Raw genomic sequence first — 17,738 nt, 5'->3', positions numbered from 1 at the left:
TAAGATAAATAATACAATCCATACTTTTGAGGAATAATCCATGCTTTTGGTCTTTCTTTCTATATTGGGCTGAGCACTGAGGCATAAATATTATTTGATAAAATGAAAGAGGATAACAGCTAATTTTTTCAGGGTTAGTCTGGAAAGATTTCACAGATGAAATGTCATGGAGATGCCATTTAGGTGCTTGAAGGATAAGACAGTGATAATCACTTGTATATTTGAAGTGGAAGTATTGTGGTCAAAAGCTCCAAAGCATAAAGAGGTGTCCTATTAGGGTAAGAGTCAGTAGTGTCACATGACTGGTACAAGTGAGAGTTGTTGCTGGAAAAGTAGAGTGGGTTTAAAACACACTAAGTTCCTTTGTATCGACTCTTGCCTTCTATCTGGAGTAAGAATACTCTAGCTCCTCAGATGGATTACTAATTCTTCTATTTCTTCGGGTCAACTCAAGTGCTGCCTTCTCAAAGAGGGCTTCTTTGACTTTTGTGACTGACCATAGGTAGTTCCCATCTCTCTTCCTTCCCAAACATTTTTTACAATCTGTATTTATGTATGGATTTATTGTTCAATTTCCCCTTTAGATTGTTAGCTTTCTAAAAGTTGGGGACCTTGATATTTCTTATTCACCGCTGGATCCTCAGTTTCTATCACATAATAGACACTCAAGAATTTATTGAATAAACTAAGCATTAAAGATTTTTGAGAAAGTGGGTAATAAGATTTGCCTTTTTTTTTTAAAAAACAAAAACAAACCTGATCTAAGATGAAATCCTACTTTGATATGACTTTAGTTATTTTGATTTTCTTACCTGCAAATTGGAGTTAATCATACATACCTAAATTGAGTTATTGTGATGATTATATGAGTGTCTGAATCATGATAAACACTAAGGTATCATCATCATTTTTGTTTTCGATAAATTCAGATTGATAGGGACATGTTTCCACTTACTCCCATCATTTACTATTGATCATATTAGGTCTTTTACTCAAGCAAAATTTACTTCTGGGCTCAAAGTGAAGTAAATGGTTTGAGTAGCTGACTGAAGTATCCTTAGCATTTTGTGTCTTATTAAATAGGACTGAACCAAGTTTTAAGTCAGCAAGCAAATCAGGAGATAAGCCCACTGGACAGCATGATTCAAAGACTACAGCAGGAGCAAGACCTGAGACGTTCTGGTGAAGCAGGTATCGGTAATAGCAGCCGTTTAAGTAGAGGTAAGATGTGATTCTTTTAACTGAAATATAAACAAAATAGTCTAAACCTCACAATGATAGAGAAGAAATTAAACAAATTATTGTACATTTATAAAATAAAATATTAGGTGCTGAAATGATCATGTTTTTGAAGAATATTTAATAACCTAAGAAAATGTTCATAATAAAAGATTTTAAACTGTATATAGTTTTTAATATGTATATTCTTCAAAATTATCTTTAGTAAACATGTTGAAATTAGAAAAACTTTAAAAGTAAATTTGTTCAGGAATTTATGAAATGTATTCAAAGCCACATTCTCAAACATCTGATGACTTTGTTGTATAGTATTAAACTTGAAGAGAAAAGTTAAAACTAATTTATGAACCATAAATGTCCTTGGGTTTGCATGTTTCCACTTTTTATTTATTTTATTTTTTTAATCCTCACCTGAGGATATTTTTCTGTTTAACTTCAGATAGAGTGGGAGGGGGAGAGAGAGAGAAACATCCATGTGAGAGGGCCATACCGACTGGTTGCCTCCCGCATGACCCCGACTAGGGCTGGGGACGAACCACAACTGAGGTACGTGCCCTTGACAGAATGAAACCCGAGACTCATTGGTCCACCAGCCAACACTCTATCCACTGAGCCAAACTGGCCAGGGCTGTTTCTGCTTTTTATATAGTTACCCAAAAAATATGTGGTGAGCATTTTTTAAAAGTAGTTGTTTTACATCTTGGGGCCTTAAGATCAGTAGTTATGATTCATTAACATATCTAATCAACTGAATAAACCATGTTTTGTTTTCATTAAACTTTTGCCTATGGTTTAGTTACTGATTTGGTAATTTATTATTTGCCACGATATGAAGTTTCATGTGGAAGATAGTAATAGATTTTTTTTTTTTTTTTTTCTGTTATAAGCTAATGGAGAAGTGTCTCTAAATACAACTTACTATATTTTTCACCAAGGTTCTGTAAGCTCTACCTCAGAGGTTCATTCACCACCAAATGTGGGCCTAAGGCGGAGTGGACAAATTGAAGGAGTACGGCAAATGCACAGCAATGCACCAAGAAGTGAAATAGCCACAGAGCGGGATCTTGTAGCTTGGAGCCGAAGGGTGGTAGTACCTGAGCTTTCAGCTGGTGTAGCTAGGTAAGTGGAGTTGTGGATTTTTATGTATCACAGTTGTTTGTGTTCATTTTTTAAATTATAGTCTTCAAAGTACCTTCTCAGCTCTGTGATTTATTTTAATTTTATGTTAACCAGTAGTATTTTAAACTGTTGATGACTGGAGAAAAGTTAAATTTCAATGTATTTTTTTTCTAGAGTGATTCATATAAAGAATTTGAGGGGAGGATATGTTAAGGTAAATGAGGGAAAATCATAAATTTGGATTAACCAAATATGAAATTTATTGAGTAGCATATTTAAATCTTAATTTGTCTTGTTTAACTGTAGCTTAAAACACTCCATATGTTTGTTATAATAAAGTTTTTAATTTGATTTTACTCATTATTCATATCATTTAGAGGCATTATTTGCTAATACATTATATAAATATTTTATATATTAAGATGATTTGTATTTATCATGTTTAAATTTAAAAGTATTGATTTGATATAATCTTTTTCTCAAGAAGGTTCATGCTATGATGGCACTTTATATCCAGTTTCTTTTGTAATGAAATACTCATGAATATGGTCCATCTGAACCTAGTGAATATGCACCACATACTCTAATTTTTTATGCTATAATAAAAAATGTGAAGATGAAAATGTGAATTTGATTTTTTTATTTTTTAGTTCTTAAACTCAAGAGATAATAGTAATTATGTACAGATTCCCCAACTTATGATTTTTTTTTTTTACTTTACAATGGTGTGGAAATGATTTGCATTCAGTGGAAATCGTACTTCAAATTTTGAATTTTGATCTTTTTTTGGGCTAGTGTTATGTGGTACGATACTTGCTCATGATGTTGGCTGGGCAGCGGCAGTGAATCACCCCTTCAGGTGTGCAATGACGACAATAAACATTCTATACTCTGTTGCCAACATTTTTTTGCATAGGTAGGCTAGGGTAAGCTATGATGTTGGGTAGTTTAGGTATATTAAATGTATATTCAGCTTCTGATAATTTCAACTTATGATGTGTTTATCAGAGTGTAACGCCATCGTAAGTTGAGCATCTATAAAGACTTTTGAATTTGAATATTTATATAGAGTTTTTTTTTATTGGACAATCTTCAAATTTGTATTAGGGTAGGATTAAATACAACTGAAGTATAAATTTGAACAGTAACTTTATCTGATGAAAAATATATCCAGATGTCATTAACAAAAATTAATTCTCAGTATATTTTTAGTTGGATTCTTGTCTAATTTTAAATTCTAATGTTAGGGTTTAGGTGGGTACAATAAATATCCCCCATCTTTTTAACAGTAGTTGAAGTAATTGAAAACATGAAAGAATAAGACAGACCTGAAATCGAATACTACTTTTTATTTTTTATTTTATTTTTTTATCCTCACTGGAGGACATTTTTGCATTTATCTTTAGATAGATTGGGAGGAAGAGAGAGAGAAGTATATCGACGTGAGGGAGACACAGCAACTGGTTGCCACCCACACGACCCCAACGGGGGCCGGGGACAAACTGCAACCCAGGTATGTGCCTTTAGCAGGAACTGAACCTGGGTCTCTGGTCCTCGGGCCGAGGCTCTAACCACTGAGCCAAACCGGCCATTAATACAGTTGTGAACAGTATAGCTTTCACATACATAAAAGTATACTTTCTAGTACTGAACTCCAAATACAGGTAACATTGGGCTACACAGTATTTCTTCCAGTGCAGAAGCAGCTGGTTTACTTGTTTAAAATGCAGAGCAGAACCTGGTCAGTGTGACTTAGTTGGTTGAATGTTGTGTCATGCTCCAGGAAGTCACTGGTTTGATTCCTAGTCAGGGCACATACCTTGGTTTACATCTTAATCCCCACTAGGGTTTGTGCAAGAGGCAGCCAATTGATGTTTCTCTCTTCTCATCAATGTTTCTCTCTCTCTCTCTCGTTGATGTTTCTGTGTCTCTCTGCCTTCCCCCTTTCTCTGAAATCAAGAAAAAACATAATTTAAAAAATAAATAAATAAAAATGTGGAGCAGAAGCTATACATTGCTAAGCTGGTTTTCCCCTCCAGAATTCGTTACTTCTCTTCCCCTAGATAAAAATGAATAGGAATTGAAAAGGCCAGGAGTGGATTGCTAGTTGTTCGTAAAGGTTCCTGCATATGTAAGGAAACATGAGGAATATTTATTTCTCTCCAAATATCCTTCACCTTTTAATCTATTTTTTATTGGGCTTACCCATTGAACTTATTATGATCAAGCAATGCTGTGGCCATTACTTCAAAGGATATTTGGCCTTCCTGTAGCTTTGGCCCCAACACTTAGTACTTATACTTTGAGAATCTTCTTGGGATATATCCTTTGGTAGGTAGTTTCAAGTTTGTCCCTAGAATGCTCTTAAATGGGTCAGACTAATATGTTAATTAAATTTAAATCCAAACACATAGCCAACAAAGGACTAATATCTATAATATATCAAGAACTCTCAACAGTAAACAAAATCATTCAGAAAATGATCAAAGACATGAATAGGCATTTCATCAAAGAGGATATACAGATGGCATTATGCACATGAAAACATATTGAGTACCATTAGCCATTAGAGAAATGCAAATTAAAACTCATAATCTGTGTACACCTATCAGAATGGCTAAAATATAGTGACAGCACCAAATGCTGGAGAGTGTTTGGAGAAACTGGATCACTCATGTATCATTGGTGGGAATGTAAAATGCAACCACTCTGGAAAATAGTTTTACGTTTTCTTAAAAACCTAAATATGCAGTTACCAGTGATTATATTCTGGGGGATTTATCCCAAAGAAATTAAAATTCAGTTCACAAAGAAACTTGTATACTAATGTATAACAGCTTTATTCGTAATAGCCAAAACATAAAAATAACCCAAATGTTCTTCGGTGGGTGTGTGGTTAAACAAACTGATATATCTAAACCATGGAATACTACTCTGCAATAAGGGAAAAAAAAACATTGATACAGTCACTTGCATGAATCTTGAAGGAATTATGCTGAGTGAGAAATCAATATCAAAGTTTACTGTATTCCATTTATGGAATATTCTTGAAATGACAAAAATGTAGAGATGGAGAACTTATTAGTGATTGCTAGACGTTGGAAGAGGAAATCTGAGGAGAAGGAGATAAAGATGGGTATGATAATTACAAGGGCATAACAAGGGATCTCTAGTGATAGAAATGTTCTATATCTTGTCTAGGATAATGAATACGTAAACCCACACATGAGATAAACTTGGGTAGAAGTAAACATACTCTCACAGGAGAAGTAAAACTGGGGAATTCTGTATATTAATGGATTCTATCTGTCAACATCCAGGTAGTGATCTTGTACTATAGTTTTGCAAGATACTACCATTGGGAGAACTGACTAAAGGATATAAGGAATCTATCTATTATTTCTTAAAACTGTATGTGAATCTACAATTATCTCAGTAAAAATATTAATTTAAAAAACAAATTGTCAAGAGCTAACAAAAAAATAAATCAAGGCCATTCTTTTCATAAGATTTAAATTACCTTATTTTCCATTCAGAAATTTGACCAGCTGCAATAGAGATTTTGCAGTTAAGTAAAATGGCATTAATATACACTACTAAAAAATAAAATCATGCCCTGACCAGTTTGGCTCAATGGTTAGAGCGTTGGCCCGAGGACCAAAGAGTCGCAGGTTCGATTCCTATCAAGGGTACGTACCTCCGTTGTGATTAGGTCCCTGGTCGGGGTCGATGTGTCTTTCTCACATCAGTGTTTCTCTCTCTCTGTCTCTGTCTCTCTCTCTCCCCCTCACCCTCTCCCCCATTCTGTCTGAAAATAAATGGAAAAATATCCTCAGGTGAGGGTTTAAAAATAAAATAAAATCAAACTTATAGAGCTGTTCCAAATTTGAATATTAACACTCCCACCTGTGAAATCTCCAGGAGAAATTATAGTTCAAAGATTAAATATCTTTTCAATTCCAAAATTTGAAAATTGTAAAGTATTAAAATAAAAATTAAAATTCTCTTGTGAGTTCAGGTTTCATGAAATCACAATTCATAATTAATGTTACTCAACTTTTTCTGTTGCTCAGTTTCAGCTTGATTCCTGGATAGAGTTGAAGTTTTTCAGTAGATGAATCCTGACCTGCCTTTCACTGAAGAGAGTGTAGTTCTTCCAAAGCTTTAGAAGTTATATTAGTTGTGCCATTTTTTTAAAATAGCTAAAATTTTAAGATTATTTTAGATTATTAGGATTATCACAGCATAAACCCTACCTTGACATACTATTTCCAAAATAAATTCAATTTCTAACCATATGGAACAGTTATCTCAGGAATAGAACCACATTCCCAGAACCTAATATTTGATTCGCCAAAGAACGTAGCAGGTCCAGTAGTATCAAGTTCAAGTAGTCCAAGTCTGTCTTTCCAGTGTTTCAGTCATTTAATGCCAAATGTCCAGAGCACATAATCTATTAATTTAAATTCAGAAGTCTTTATCCCATGTCTCCACCTGAAAAGAAAATACAAAGAGTAGCATTCTTTCTCTGACACCTAATATCCCTTTAGGTGAGAAATCAGTTGTAAAAATTCAAGATTAACACGTGGCTTTTTATTCTCTTTTAGTAGGCAAGAAGAATGGAGAACTGCAAAGGGAGAAGAAGAAATAAAGAACTATAGGTCAGAAGAGAAAAGAAAACATTTCACTGCTCCAAAAGAGAATAAAACACCCACTCTCTCAAAGGTAAATAGTAATTACTTTTGATGTGTAGTATTTGCTTTTATAAGTGAACCTTTTGTAATTAAAAATGTTAACTTTTTAAATAGGATATTTGATTAATAAAGTAAAATTAATATAATTAATTATTGATTACCTCTTTGTATTATCTATTGTATTTGCCATTTAAGTTTTTTAGTTTACATTTTCTGCCTACTATTGCTTTTTGGCCTTTTGGCTAAGATCAAGTGTACATTTCCTTCCTTCTACCAAATGCCATTTTTCATATGCTGATTAAGTCTAATAAATTATATCAGAAGCCTAAGCAAGATCTTTTTTATTATTATTTTAAAATTTATTCCATTGCCATTTGTCCACTATGCCCTCTTTCACCTCTACCCATCCCCCTCCACCTCCTCAATCACCATGAGATCTCTCTTTTTTCTTTTTAAGTAAGATCTTTTTTAGTTCTGCCATTGGTTTCATACTCTAAAGCAGTTTTTTGGTCTTGGCTTTGGTCTTTTCTTTTGCTGTTTTGTACTCATTTGTTATTAAGTCATCTCTGCTGCTCTAAATAATCTTATGTTCTCCATTAGAGAATGAAATTGTCTCTACTAGTGTGCCCTATTGGTTTCTCTGTCGCCCTAATCTGAAAACTTGGATCCATTGGTTTTCAGTTGATCATACAGTAATCTGGGAGAGATACATACTTACCTCCTTGAGTGTCAAAGAGTCACAATTATCCATTCTCAAATTTTATTTTTAAACCAATTAGCTTGAGAGCCCAGAGCCTTAGAATCTGACATTGAGGAAAAATATATTGAACAAAGTTGATTTCTTGACTCAGCTTTGTGCTTCTTTCTTTTATTATTTGAGTTTCTTAAACCTAAATTAGTCTACTTTTCTAGAATTTTCTTTTGTGACTGTTCTTAAAGGACTCGAGTAATCCTTCGCTATTTTGTTTTCCTTTACTAAGGGTATCATACCCTGGGATCAGTAGGACCACACACAGAATTCCTGTTAGTGTAACCTGAAATAATTTTTTGTTTTGGGGGTTTTCTTGGTTGGTTGGTTTTTGTTGTTGTTGTTGTTGTTGTTTGTTTTTGTGTGAATGTTTTAAGGTGGTTAGAAACTATAGCCTTTCCTGTATCCTTTGCTCAGAATCCAAGGATGTGGGAACATAAACCCGTGTGATGATTGTGAGTTGTGTTACTATAACTTGTATAGATGGAATATGGTATTGTCTATTAAAGTTAAAAAGATATACTTATCTTTTTGTCTAATAGTGCTACTTCAAAGATTTTTTTTTTTTAATCTTTATCCGAGGACATGCTTAATGCTTTTTGGGGAGAGAGAGAAAGAGAAACAGAGAAACATCGATTGGTTGTCTCCTGTACTCATCCTGACCAGGGATCAAACCTGCAACCTATTTTTATGCCCTGACCAGAAATAGAACCTACAACCTTTTGGTGTATGGGATGCCACTCCAACCAACTGAGCCACACTGGCCAGGACATTTCAAAGACTTTTTGTTAGAAAAAAAAGTACTCATATATACATGTGTGTGCGCACCTGCCCACCCACCCATGCACACACAAATATTTGTTATTTCCCTGGTTGCAAAACTGGAATAGTTTCCATCATTGGAAGAAAGGTAGAGTGTTGTGCAACATTTTAAAAGAAATAGAGTTTACTCCATTACCTTGAAGAAATGTTCATGCTATATTATTGTTAAGTGAAGAAAACAAGTAGGACAGTAATGTTTATTGTATGACTTCATTTTTATTTTTCAAATTTTATGAGAATGGAGAAAGGCTTCAGATGTACTAAGTTACTGAAGATCATCATAGATGTACAAATTATGAGGTATCATCTTTCAGTTTAGAGTTTCAGCGTTTACAATAGAAGATACTGTGCAGGTGGGAGGTATAAATTAATATAAAAACTGTTTAGAAAGCAGTTATGAAGTTGATTTTTGGTAGTTAGTAGGTTTGGTCCCAAAATTATAATGGCTTAAACAAGGTGGAGACATATTTCTTATCCCTTTGTGTGTGAATTTGACTTCATGATTGAAGATATCAGTGTGTCATCATTTAAGACTACAGGATAGAGGATCAAGTTAGTGAGGAAGGTTCTTTGAAGTTGTTCTGCAACATTGTACCAGATATTCCATTGGCCAAAATTTAGTCTCATGAAACTTCATCAAAGAATATTTTAATTTTTCTGCAAGAAGGAAGAACAGATATTGGTTACAGTTTTCCCTTGCACTGCATTACTTATTAAGGCATTAAAAACGTTCATGTTTTGTGACTTGAAATTTATCCTAAAAAAATAGAAAATTGTGGATAAAGCTTTATAAAATGGAACAATTAGCAATATTTTAGATTGCAATTTATATAGATCTTGAGATGCACACCTTCCTGGTACACATCCAGTATCTTTTTGGGGAGTACAAAGCAAGGCCTAGATTTTTAGGGTTTTTTTTTTGTTTGTTTGTTTGTTTTTTCCGTCTTCTTCCCCAGTATAATATTACTGCCTAGCATAGCGAAGCCAGAGCATGGTGAGGGCGGAGAGCTATAATACAAACAAAGTTATATGACTTACCTAGGGAAACTAATAGAATGCACAGAACAGGTGTTCAAAGTAGCATATTCTCAGAGAGATAGGAGGGGATATTGGAAATCTGATGTAACAACAAGCAGTTTTGAAGAAGATTCTATTAGAGATAATTGGGATGAAACATTGAAATTGAGAACCTAATGAATGGGTTGAAGAAAAGAATATAAAAGCTGAAAAATGAGTTGGTAAGCTGAAAAGTCAAATTGAAGAATTCCCCCAGAACGCATCAACAAGGGATGAAATTATGTCGAGAATAGGGGACATGTAAAAAACACGCATATATATTTGTATGTTTATATAATATGTATATGTAGAGTTTGTGAGATTAGAAGTAGTAATATAAGTATTATTCAGTAAGAGTCTTGAAAGAAGAGAAAATATACAGAGGTTGGAAAGAGTTAAAAATTGTGAATCAGAATTTCCTAGAATTAACCTCTGGCTAATGCACCAAACAGAATAAATAAGAAAAAAATAATGTAAAACAAAAAATTTTAAAACTTCAACTAAGCACATTATTGTGCGATTTGAAAAAATCTAAGAGAGAACATTCTGCAAGTGTCTGGAGAGAAAAAGAGAGTCATCTTAAAATGAACATGAAGTGTTAATAGAATGGATTCCACTGAGCCATTGTATAATCATAAGAGAGACGAGAAAATCGTAAGGAATCAGCACCTACATTAAGAAAATTGGGCCCTGGCCACTTTGGCTCAGTGGTTAGTGTCGGCCTGCGGTCCAGGGAGACCCGGGTTCAGTTCCTGCTAAGGGCGTGTACCTCGGTTGTAGTTTGTTCCAGACCCTGATTGGGTCGTGCCCAAGGCAGCCACTCAATGTGTCCCTTTCACGTCGATGTTTCTGTCTCTCTTCTTCCTTCCCACTCTATCTAAATAAAAAATGGAAAAATGTCCTCGGGTGAGGATAAAAAAAAAAAGAAAGAAAGAAAATTGGCCATAACCCTGACACAGTAGCATTCGTGCCAGTTTCTGGTTGGAATGGTGACAACATAGTGGAGCCAAGGGCTAATACTAACATAGTTGATTCAAGGGATGGAAAGTCACCTATAAAGATGGCAATGCCAGTGGAACAGTTGCTACTTAAAGTTCTGGATTGAATCCTGCTAGCAGCTTATCCATCTGGCAAGCCCTTGTGCTTGCCCCTCCAGGACGTCTGCGAATTTGGTGATATTGGTACTGTCCTATGTGAGGCAAGAGCTAGTGTTCTCAAACCCACCTTGGTGGTAACTTTTGCTCCAGTTCACTTTAACAACCAAAATAAAGTCTGTTGAATTGCACCATGAAACTTTGAAGCTCTTCCTGGGACCACTGTAGGCTTCAATGTCAAGAATGTTTCTGTCAAAGGTGCTTATGGTGGTAAGCATGGCTGGTGAGAGCAAAAATAACCCATCAGTGGAAGCAGGTGGCTTTATGGCTCAGGTGATTATTCTGAGCTTTCCAGGCCAAATCAGTACTGGCTACGCCCCTGTGCAGGACTGTCACACAGCTGATGTTGCTTGCAAGTTTGCTGAGCTGAAGAGTATTGGTTGCCTTTCTGGGAAGAAATTGGAAGATGGCCCCAAATGCTTGAAATCTAGTGATGTTGCCATTGTTGATGTGATTCTTGTAGAGCCCGTGTATGTTGAGGGCTTCTCTGAGTATCCACCAGTAGGTTGCTATTTGTGTCATGAATGGACAGTTGTGGGTTTAAATCAGTAATTAGAGCAGTGGACAAGAAGGCTGCTGGAGTTGGCAATGTCACCAAGTCTATACAGAAAGCTCAGGAGGCTAAATTACCCTAATACCTGCCACTCCATTTCAGAACTGTTTTTCTCAATTGGTCATTTAAGTTTAATAGTAAAAGACTGGTTAATGGTAACAGTGCATAATACAGTCTTTAGGGAAAAGAAAATATTTTGTGGACCATTTGTTGTGTGTGTGTGTGTGTGTGTGTGTGTGTGTGGCAGTTTTAAGTTTTTGAATCAATACATTTTAATGGAAACAACTTGACCAAAAGTCTGTCACAGTATTTTAAGACCCATTGAACGAGAAGGAAAAAAATGTGTGGATGTAATTATAGGTGCAAAGTTATTTTCTATCAACACTTTAAAGAAAGTGTTCTTTTTTTTCTTGTATGATTTATTGTGTGATATAAGTCTGATGTCTCTTTTTGAAAGTAATCTTTATTCTTTTTTTTTTTTTTTTTAATACATCCTCAAAGGTTTTTTTTTAAAGATATAAATTCTTAACGTTTGCTAAGTTTATTTTTCTCGGTAACCATAACCATGTTGGACTTTATCAGTTTTTGTTTTGTTTTGTTTTTATGATTGCTAGTTGTGTTTTCATGTGCTGCAGAACACCTTTTCCACATTCATATGCAGTAGAAGAGAGCCAGCCACCTGGTATTCTAGTCTTATGGCAGGGTAGTTTTGTGATCACCATTTTGGTTTCCAGTTCGCCTCTATTAATATGCTTCATAGCCTGTGGTCCTCTTTCTTATATCTGTTCTATAGGTCCGTATTAATCAAAAGCAAAGTTTTTATAACTTATCAATTAGCAACAAGTGAATTTCAACACATCACAAACCTGTGATTTATCTTGATGTAATGTTAAAATATTTGAGCTGGTAGTCTAATCTAGTTTATGTAATATCATAAATATGAATGGATTTTTGTAATTAAATAATATAACTTTTAAACTAGGTTAGCTCCTTAAACATGCTGTAAATTTACTTTTTTTCCAGAATCATGCTCATGAGCATTTACTGGATCTTGGAGAATCCAAAAAGCAGCAGGCAAATCAACATAGTTACCGTACAAGATCTGCATTGGAAGAGATTCCTAGACCTTCAGAAGAGATAGAAAATGGCACTAGCTCTTCTGATGTAAGATCTCAACACATTCATAACTTTGTTTCCATTTTTACTTTTTTTTATATGGCTTTGCATTCTTCATATTCATTTATAGATGTATATATAAATGTGACTCAAACATGGTATTTCTAGGCCTTATAATGATAGTGATTACTTCCATTTACTAAAGTCCTACTGTGTGTGTTCTAATCTCAGATACACAAAATAAATTTGTATGAATTATTCTCACTTTATATATGTGAGGGATCTGAGGTTCTAAGATGTTTATATTACACATTTACCTAACCAATAAGTGATAGAGCTGGGATTAAACTCAGTCTGTTAACTGTGATAACTAATCAGTAGGCAGTTAGCAATTTTGGCTAGTTAGTTTTTTGCTTTATTTTTATAAGTCAGATGACATTTTATTTTAAATATGTTAATTTTGTTTTTTTAGAGAGGAAGGGGGGGAGAGAGAGAGAAACATCAATGAGAGAGAACATTGATTGGCCACCTCCTGCATGCCCCCCCCCCCCCCCCCCCCGGGGATTTGGCCCACAACCTGGGCATATGTCCTGACCGGGAATCAAACTGGGCGACCTCTTGGTGCATGGATCAACACTCAACCATTGAGCCACACTGGCCAGGCCCTGAGTATATTTTCTATGGACAGGGCAATATTAACTGAAATTGAGGGTATTCTAACCATAATTTATAAGTTAGTCCCTGGTGGCTTTAGGTCTTACTGTAGCCAGGTCAAAATGGTGTGTCCAATCTGGTAAAAAACAAAATTTACTAATTAATCAGCTTGTTGACACATTACAATTTAGATATACATACATAACATAAAATATATGTGGGCTAATTATTTGTCTCATAAAATGTTTATTTTGGAAAGATTTATAGAATGATTTTTTAAATATTAAATTTCTAGAAAATATTTTAAATATGATTCAGCTCATTAGAATCTTAAGTATTCTTAGGTGCATTTGTTACATAGGAAAAATTTACTAATTCTTGATTTTTAACTTGTTTATGCTTTACCATCCTTTTATAGCAATTAAATAAATTTCAGAGAAGTACATTGAGAACAGAATATCGCTTTAGGCACAATGTATTAATTATGAAAAAAATTCTGATTTGTGGTTCAAATATTTTGTGCTTCCATATAGTGACTATTTTGTGTTTATCAGTGTACTTCTGTTTGCCCTCTTTTAAGAATTAATACACTAAGGGTAGGAATAATCAGATCAGTTTTTTCAGTTATATTAATTAGAGATTAAAGAGAGAAACCGAGTGTTTGGATTGTTTTTAATCCTCTACTATTTGGATAAAATAATACTGGACAGGAATATTCTTTTTTTGTATGATGAAGCTATTTAATAATAATATAACATAAAAGTTCCTAATTTTAAGATTCCCAAAGAATCTATATAGAACAAAAGCTTGAATTTTCACAAAGGCCCAAAAGTTTATAGTTGGGAGTACGTGAAACAGTTTATTCTTGTATTATTATTTATTCATTATTCTGTTTTCCATATGAACCTACTTTTGCCCCACACTGTATGTTATTTATTCAAGAGATTGTTCTGAATTCAGTAATAAGTATTATTATATCTTTGGATAATTTAAATAATTTGGATATAGTTAATAGTTAAATATATTGAATAATTTTTGTGTAAAAATATAAGGCCTGTTTTTTGCAACTAATATAAATCAGATTTTAATTTGATTGGTAATATTAGATAATACTGATATTTTCTATGATCATAGAATGTTGTTTTATAAAATTGCACAATAAAATACGTATTCAACATTTCATAGGAAGGTGAAGTTGTTGCTGTTAGCGGTGGAACTTCTGAAGAAGAAGAGAGAGCTTGGCACAGTGACGGCAGTTCTAGGTAATTTAATGAATTTTTATTTCTCCAAATGTAATATAAACTGTTTTAGAAAGCTGAAGTTTCTTTTTACCAGCAGTATTTTTCAAAGTATCTTTGAGTTAAAAGTTGCTCTTTCCCCAGAGATGATATAGTTGTCCAAATTTAAGATTTTCTTCTCAATGTGTTTTCTCTAATAGAAAAAAAAATTGGTTATTGCGGCTAGGACTGCAAAACGATGCTTGATCTTCCTTGTTGATATTTTATTATTGAATGCTGTTATTTCACTGAACCACAAATTAGTTTCATTACTAGTTTTGAGAAATAGTTGAGCATCAAATTATGAAAGTAATGAGATCTGATAGAACTGTCTTATGTAGTGGAATTTTTTGAGTGCTATTAATAATATTTTTCTAGCAGTGAGAATAAACTTTTTTTTCCCTGTTACCCCACCCTATTTGACCATGTAAGTAAGGATTCCTTCAACTCCTTATACTAGCAATTCACATCAGGGTTGATGTTCTTGGCTGACCTTGTAAGGTCTTAGTAGCAAGGAGTGTAGACTTTGGAAATGGTAATTATGTTTAGCCTGTCACACTTGCTCCTTAGCAGTAGTAGCTTTTAAAATAAAATTGTCAGCCCTGGCCGGTTTGGCTCAGCCGTTAGAGCATTGGCCTGCGGTCCCGAGAGACCCTGGTTCGGTTCCCGCTAAGGGTGGGTACCTCAGTTGCAGTTTGTCCCCAGCCCTGGTTGGGTTGTGCGGGTGGCAGCCACTTGATGTGTCCCTTTCACATCGATGTTTCTCTCTCTCTCTTTCTTTTTCTCCTTCCCACTGTATCTGAACAAAAAAATGGAAAAATGTCCTTGGATGAGGATTAAAAAAAAATCATCAAAGAAACCACGAGGGTGGAGGCTATAGAATTCCTTTTATCAGTGTTAGAATTAAGGACTTTCCTATTTCTACAACAGTTTTTCCTAGTAATGGTATGCAAGTGCTCATGGTTATATCTGGTAGTTTTTTTACATTTGAAACAGGGTTGTGAAAAAACATTTTCTTTTGGCTTCAGCCATCTGGGGCAGTGTTGTAAAGGATATGGACTCTGTTTTATAGTTAGGTCTGTACTGGCAGCAGAAGATTTTTCGTAAAAGTTGAGTGCTCCAGAGAGGAACAACTGTCAGTATTTTGCAGGTGCCATTTGCAGTGACCATGGCTGGAATAAGTGTAAATAAATGCTCATAAGTTGAGGATATCTGTTCTTGGATAGATATTTGTTCTGCAAATGCATTTTTACGTTCTCTAGAATCATTTTAAATATTAAAGTGAAATCCTACTAGAAAACCTGTTAATTATTTGAATTTTTATGTGGTGATTATTCTTGGATAGATACAGGTAAATGCCTGTAAAGTACTTTGGGCCCAGGGAAGAGGTGGTGGCAGTGGAATAAAACTCGAGAAATATCTGTCCTTTCAGTATTTACCAGAAATATTTTTAGAATAGTAAGGTCATGCATCACTAAATCTGGGCAAGTAATTAATTGATTTTAACATAGTATAATTTAGATGTAAGGCATTTGTATTTGTAAAACTGTATAAAATCAAGTCATAGTTTCATATTCTAAAATTGAAACAGAAGATAACATAACTGGATTCTTTGTTTTGCAATAACATCAGTTAAGTATAATTTAGTTCTGTTGAAGGTAAATTTGAAAAGAAATGGCAAACATGATTGGCAGTAATACATAAAATAATAAGGCCTGAGGTTTTCTGAATCATGGCATGCTTTGAAGCATAGGATATATCTAAGGTATATGTAAATGCTCAATATATTTTACAAGCACAAATTTCCCACTGAACAAGAATACTTCCGACTTCACCAGTTCAATATTCAGCCTGCCATTAAGGCATCAGTGCTCCAACATAAAAATCCCCCCTGGTAAGAGCTCTCACCTCAAAAAAGGAATCCCTATACCTTCTCCTCAATGTTGACACCTCCTGTGCTGTCCAGGGCTATCTTTCCACTGTTGCTAGAATTGAGGAAGGTGACTCTCTGCTCCTTATTTTTGTATGCCTCCACAATATTTTGAACACATAAAGTGCTAATAAGTTAATTATTGGCTAAAATCATAGAAGAGACTTAAATGCATTGTTTCCACTTGATGTTCTCGCTCATCGATGTTTCTATCTCTCTTCCTCCCTTTCTCTCAAATCAATAAAGAAAAAATAAATAAATGAAATAAAGGCATTGTTTCAATTAAAGCTATGACCTTATTTATCTGATTTTTTTTTTTTTTTTTTTAGCTATTTAAGTAAGTTAAGCCCGTGGAATTTTAAGAAACTGTTTAGAAGATGAGTTCAAAGTTAAGCAAATAGTTTTAGTTCATTAATATGTACTATTTTGTCATTTCTCTTTATTATAATCATTTATTAATTTATTTGGTTTATTTTTTTATTAATCTTTATCCAGAGATATTTTTTTCCATTGATTTTTAGAGAATGAGAGAGAGAGAGAGACATCAGTTGGATGCTCCCGCATGAGCCCCAACCCGGGCTGGGAATTGAACCTAAGATTATTTGGTGTGTGGGCTGATGCTGTAACCACTTTACCACACAATCCAGGGCTGAAACGGAGTCTTAACATGTATCTTGTGTGTGTATTTTTGAAATCCTTTTTTTCTTTTCTAGTGACTACTCCAGTGATTATTCTGACTGGACAGCAGATGCAGGAATTAATCTGCAGCCACCAAAGAAAATTCCTAAGCATAAAACCAAGAAAGCAGAAAGCAGTTCAGATGAAGAAGAAGAATCTGAAAAACAGAAACAAAAACAAATTAAAAAGGAAAGGAAAAAAGTAAATGAAGAAAAAGATGGACCAATATCACCAAAGAAAAAGAAGCCCAAAGAAAGAAAACAAAAGGTTAATTTTTTATTTATATATATGTATATATATAAACTAATGTTTTCTATGAAAACAGAGCACACATTTTAAAAGTGTAGTTGGTGAACATTAACAGTTTAGGTGTACCAACCTGCAAGTAGTAATAGAAAAATTTAGAAGTACACAGTAGTAAAATTGAGTATAGCAAGGCCTCGAATGATGTTGTTTCATTCAGTGTCCTTTTGACATAACATGGATGAGATCCTGTAGAAATTTAACTCTTGTTTATATTAATTAACTTCTCATAAATTGGTTTTATTACACATCATTTCATCTTTGTTGTAAGTTAAAGAACCTGTTGACAATGGTAAGGACTTAACTGTTTACCAAAATGTAGTTAGTTTATTCAAGTTTTAAATGTTCATCATGTGGGAGTGTTTACTTGTAGAATTAATTCTAAATATCGAGCA

The 17,738-nt window shown here is 34.1% G+C and overlaps 1 protein-coding gene across 7 annotated transcripts in view; it reads left to right on the top strand.

Annotated features, from left to right (window-relative positions):
* LOC118621189 (pleckstrin homology domain interacting protein) overlaps positions 1-17,738 on the top strand; it is a 145,533-nt gene that overhangs the window by 84,696 nt on the left and 43,099 nt on the right. For all 7 annotated transcript variants that reach the window (XR_004957647.1, XM_036248525.1, XM_036248522.1 and 4 more), the window contains 6 exons: positions 1,084-1,221; positions 2,175-2,358; positions 6,966-7,083; positions 12,409-12,549; positions 14,341-14,417; positions 17,076-17,307. Coding sequence is in view for 6 of the 7 variants with exons in the window: in XM_036248525.1 (XP_036104418.1) it covers positions 1,084-1,221; positions 2,175-2,358; positions 6,966-7,083; positions 12,409-12,549; positions 14,341-14,417; positions 17,076-17,307 (890 nt within the window). In the remaining variant the exon portion in view is untranslated. The remainder of the gene's footprint in view (positions 1-1,083; positions 1,222-2,174; positions 2,359-6,965; positions 7,084-12,408; positions 12,550-14,340; positions 14,418-17,075; positions 17,308-17,738) is intronic.

Source organism: Molossus molossus, unplaced genomic scaffold (assembly GCF_014108415.1).
Source record: "Molossus molossus isolate mMolMol1 unplaced genomic scaffold, mMolMol1.p scaffold_m16_p_8, whole genome shotgun sequence".
Taxonomy (NCBI): domain Eukaryota; kingdom Metazoa; phylum Chordata; class Mammalia; order Chiroptera; family Molossidae; genus Molossus; species Molossus molossus.
Note: the sequence above shows the minus strand (reverse complement) of the source record. Positions and strands in the feature narration are given on the sequence as shown.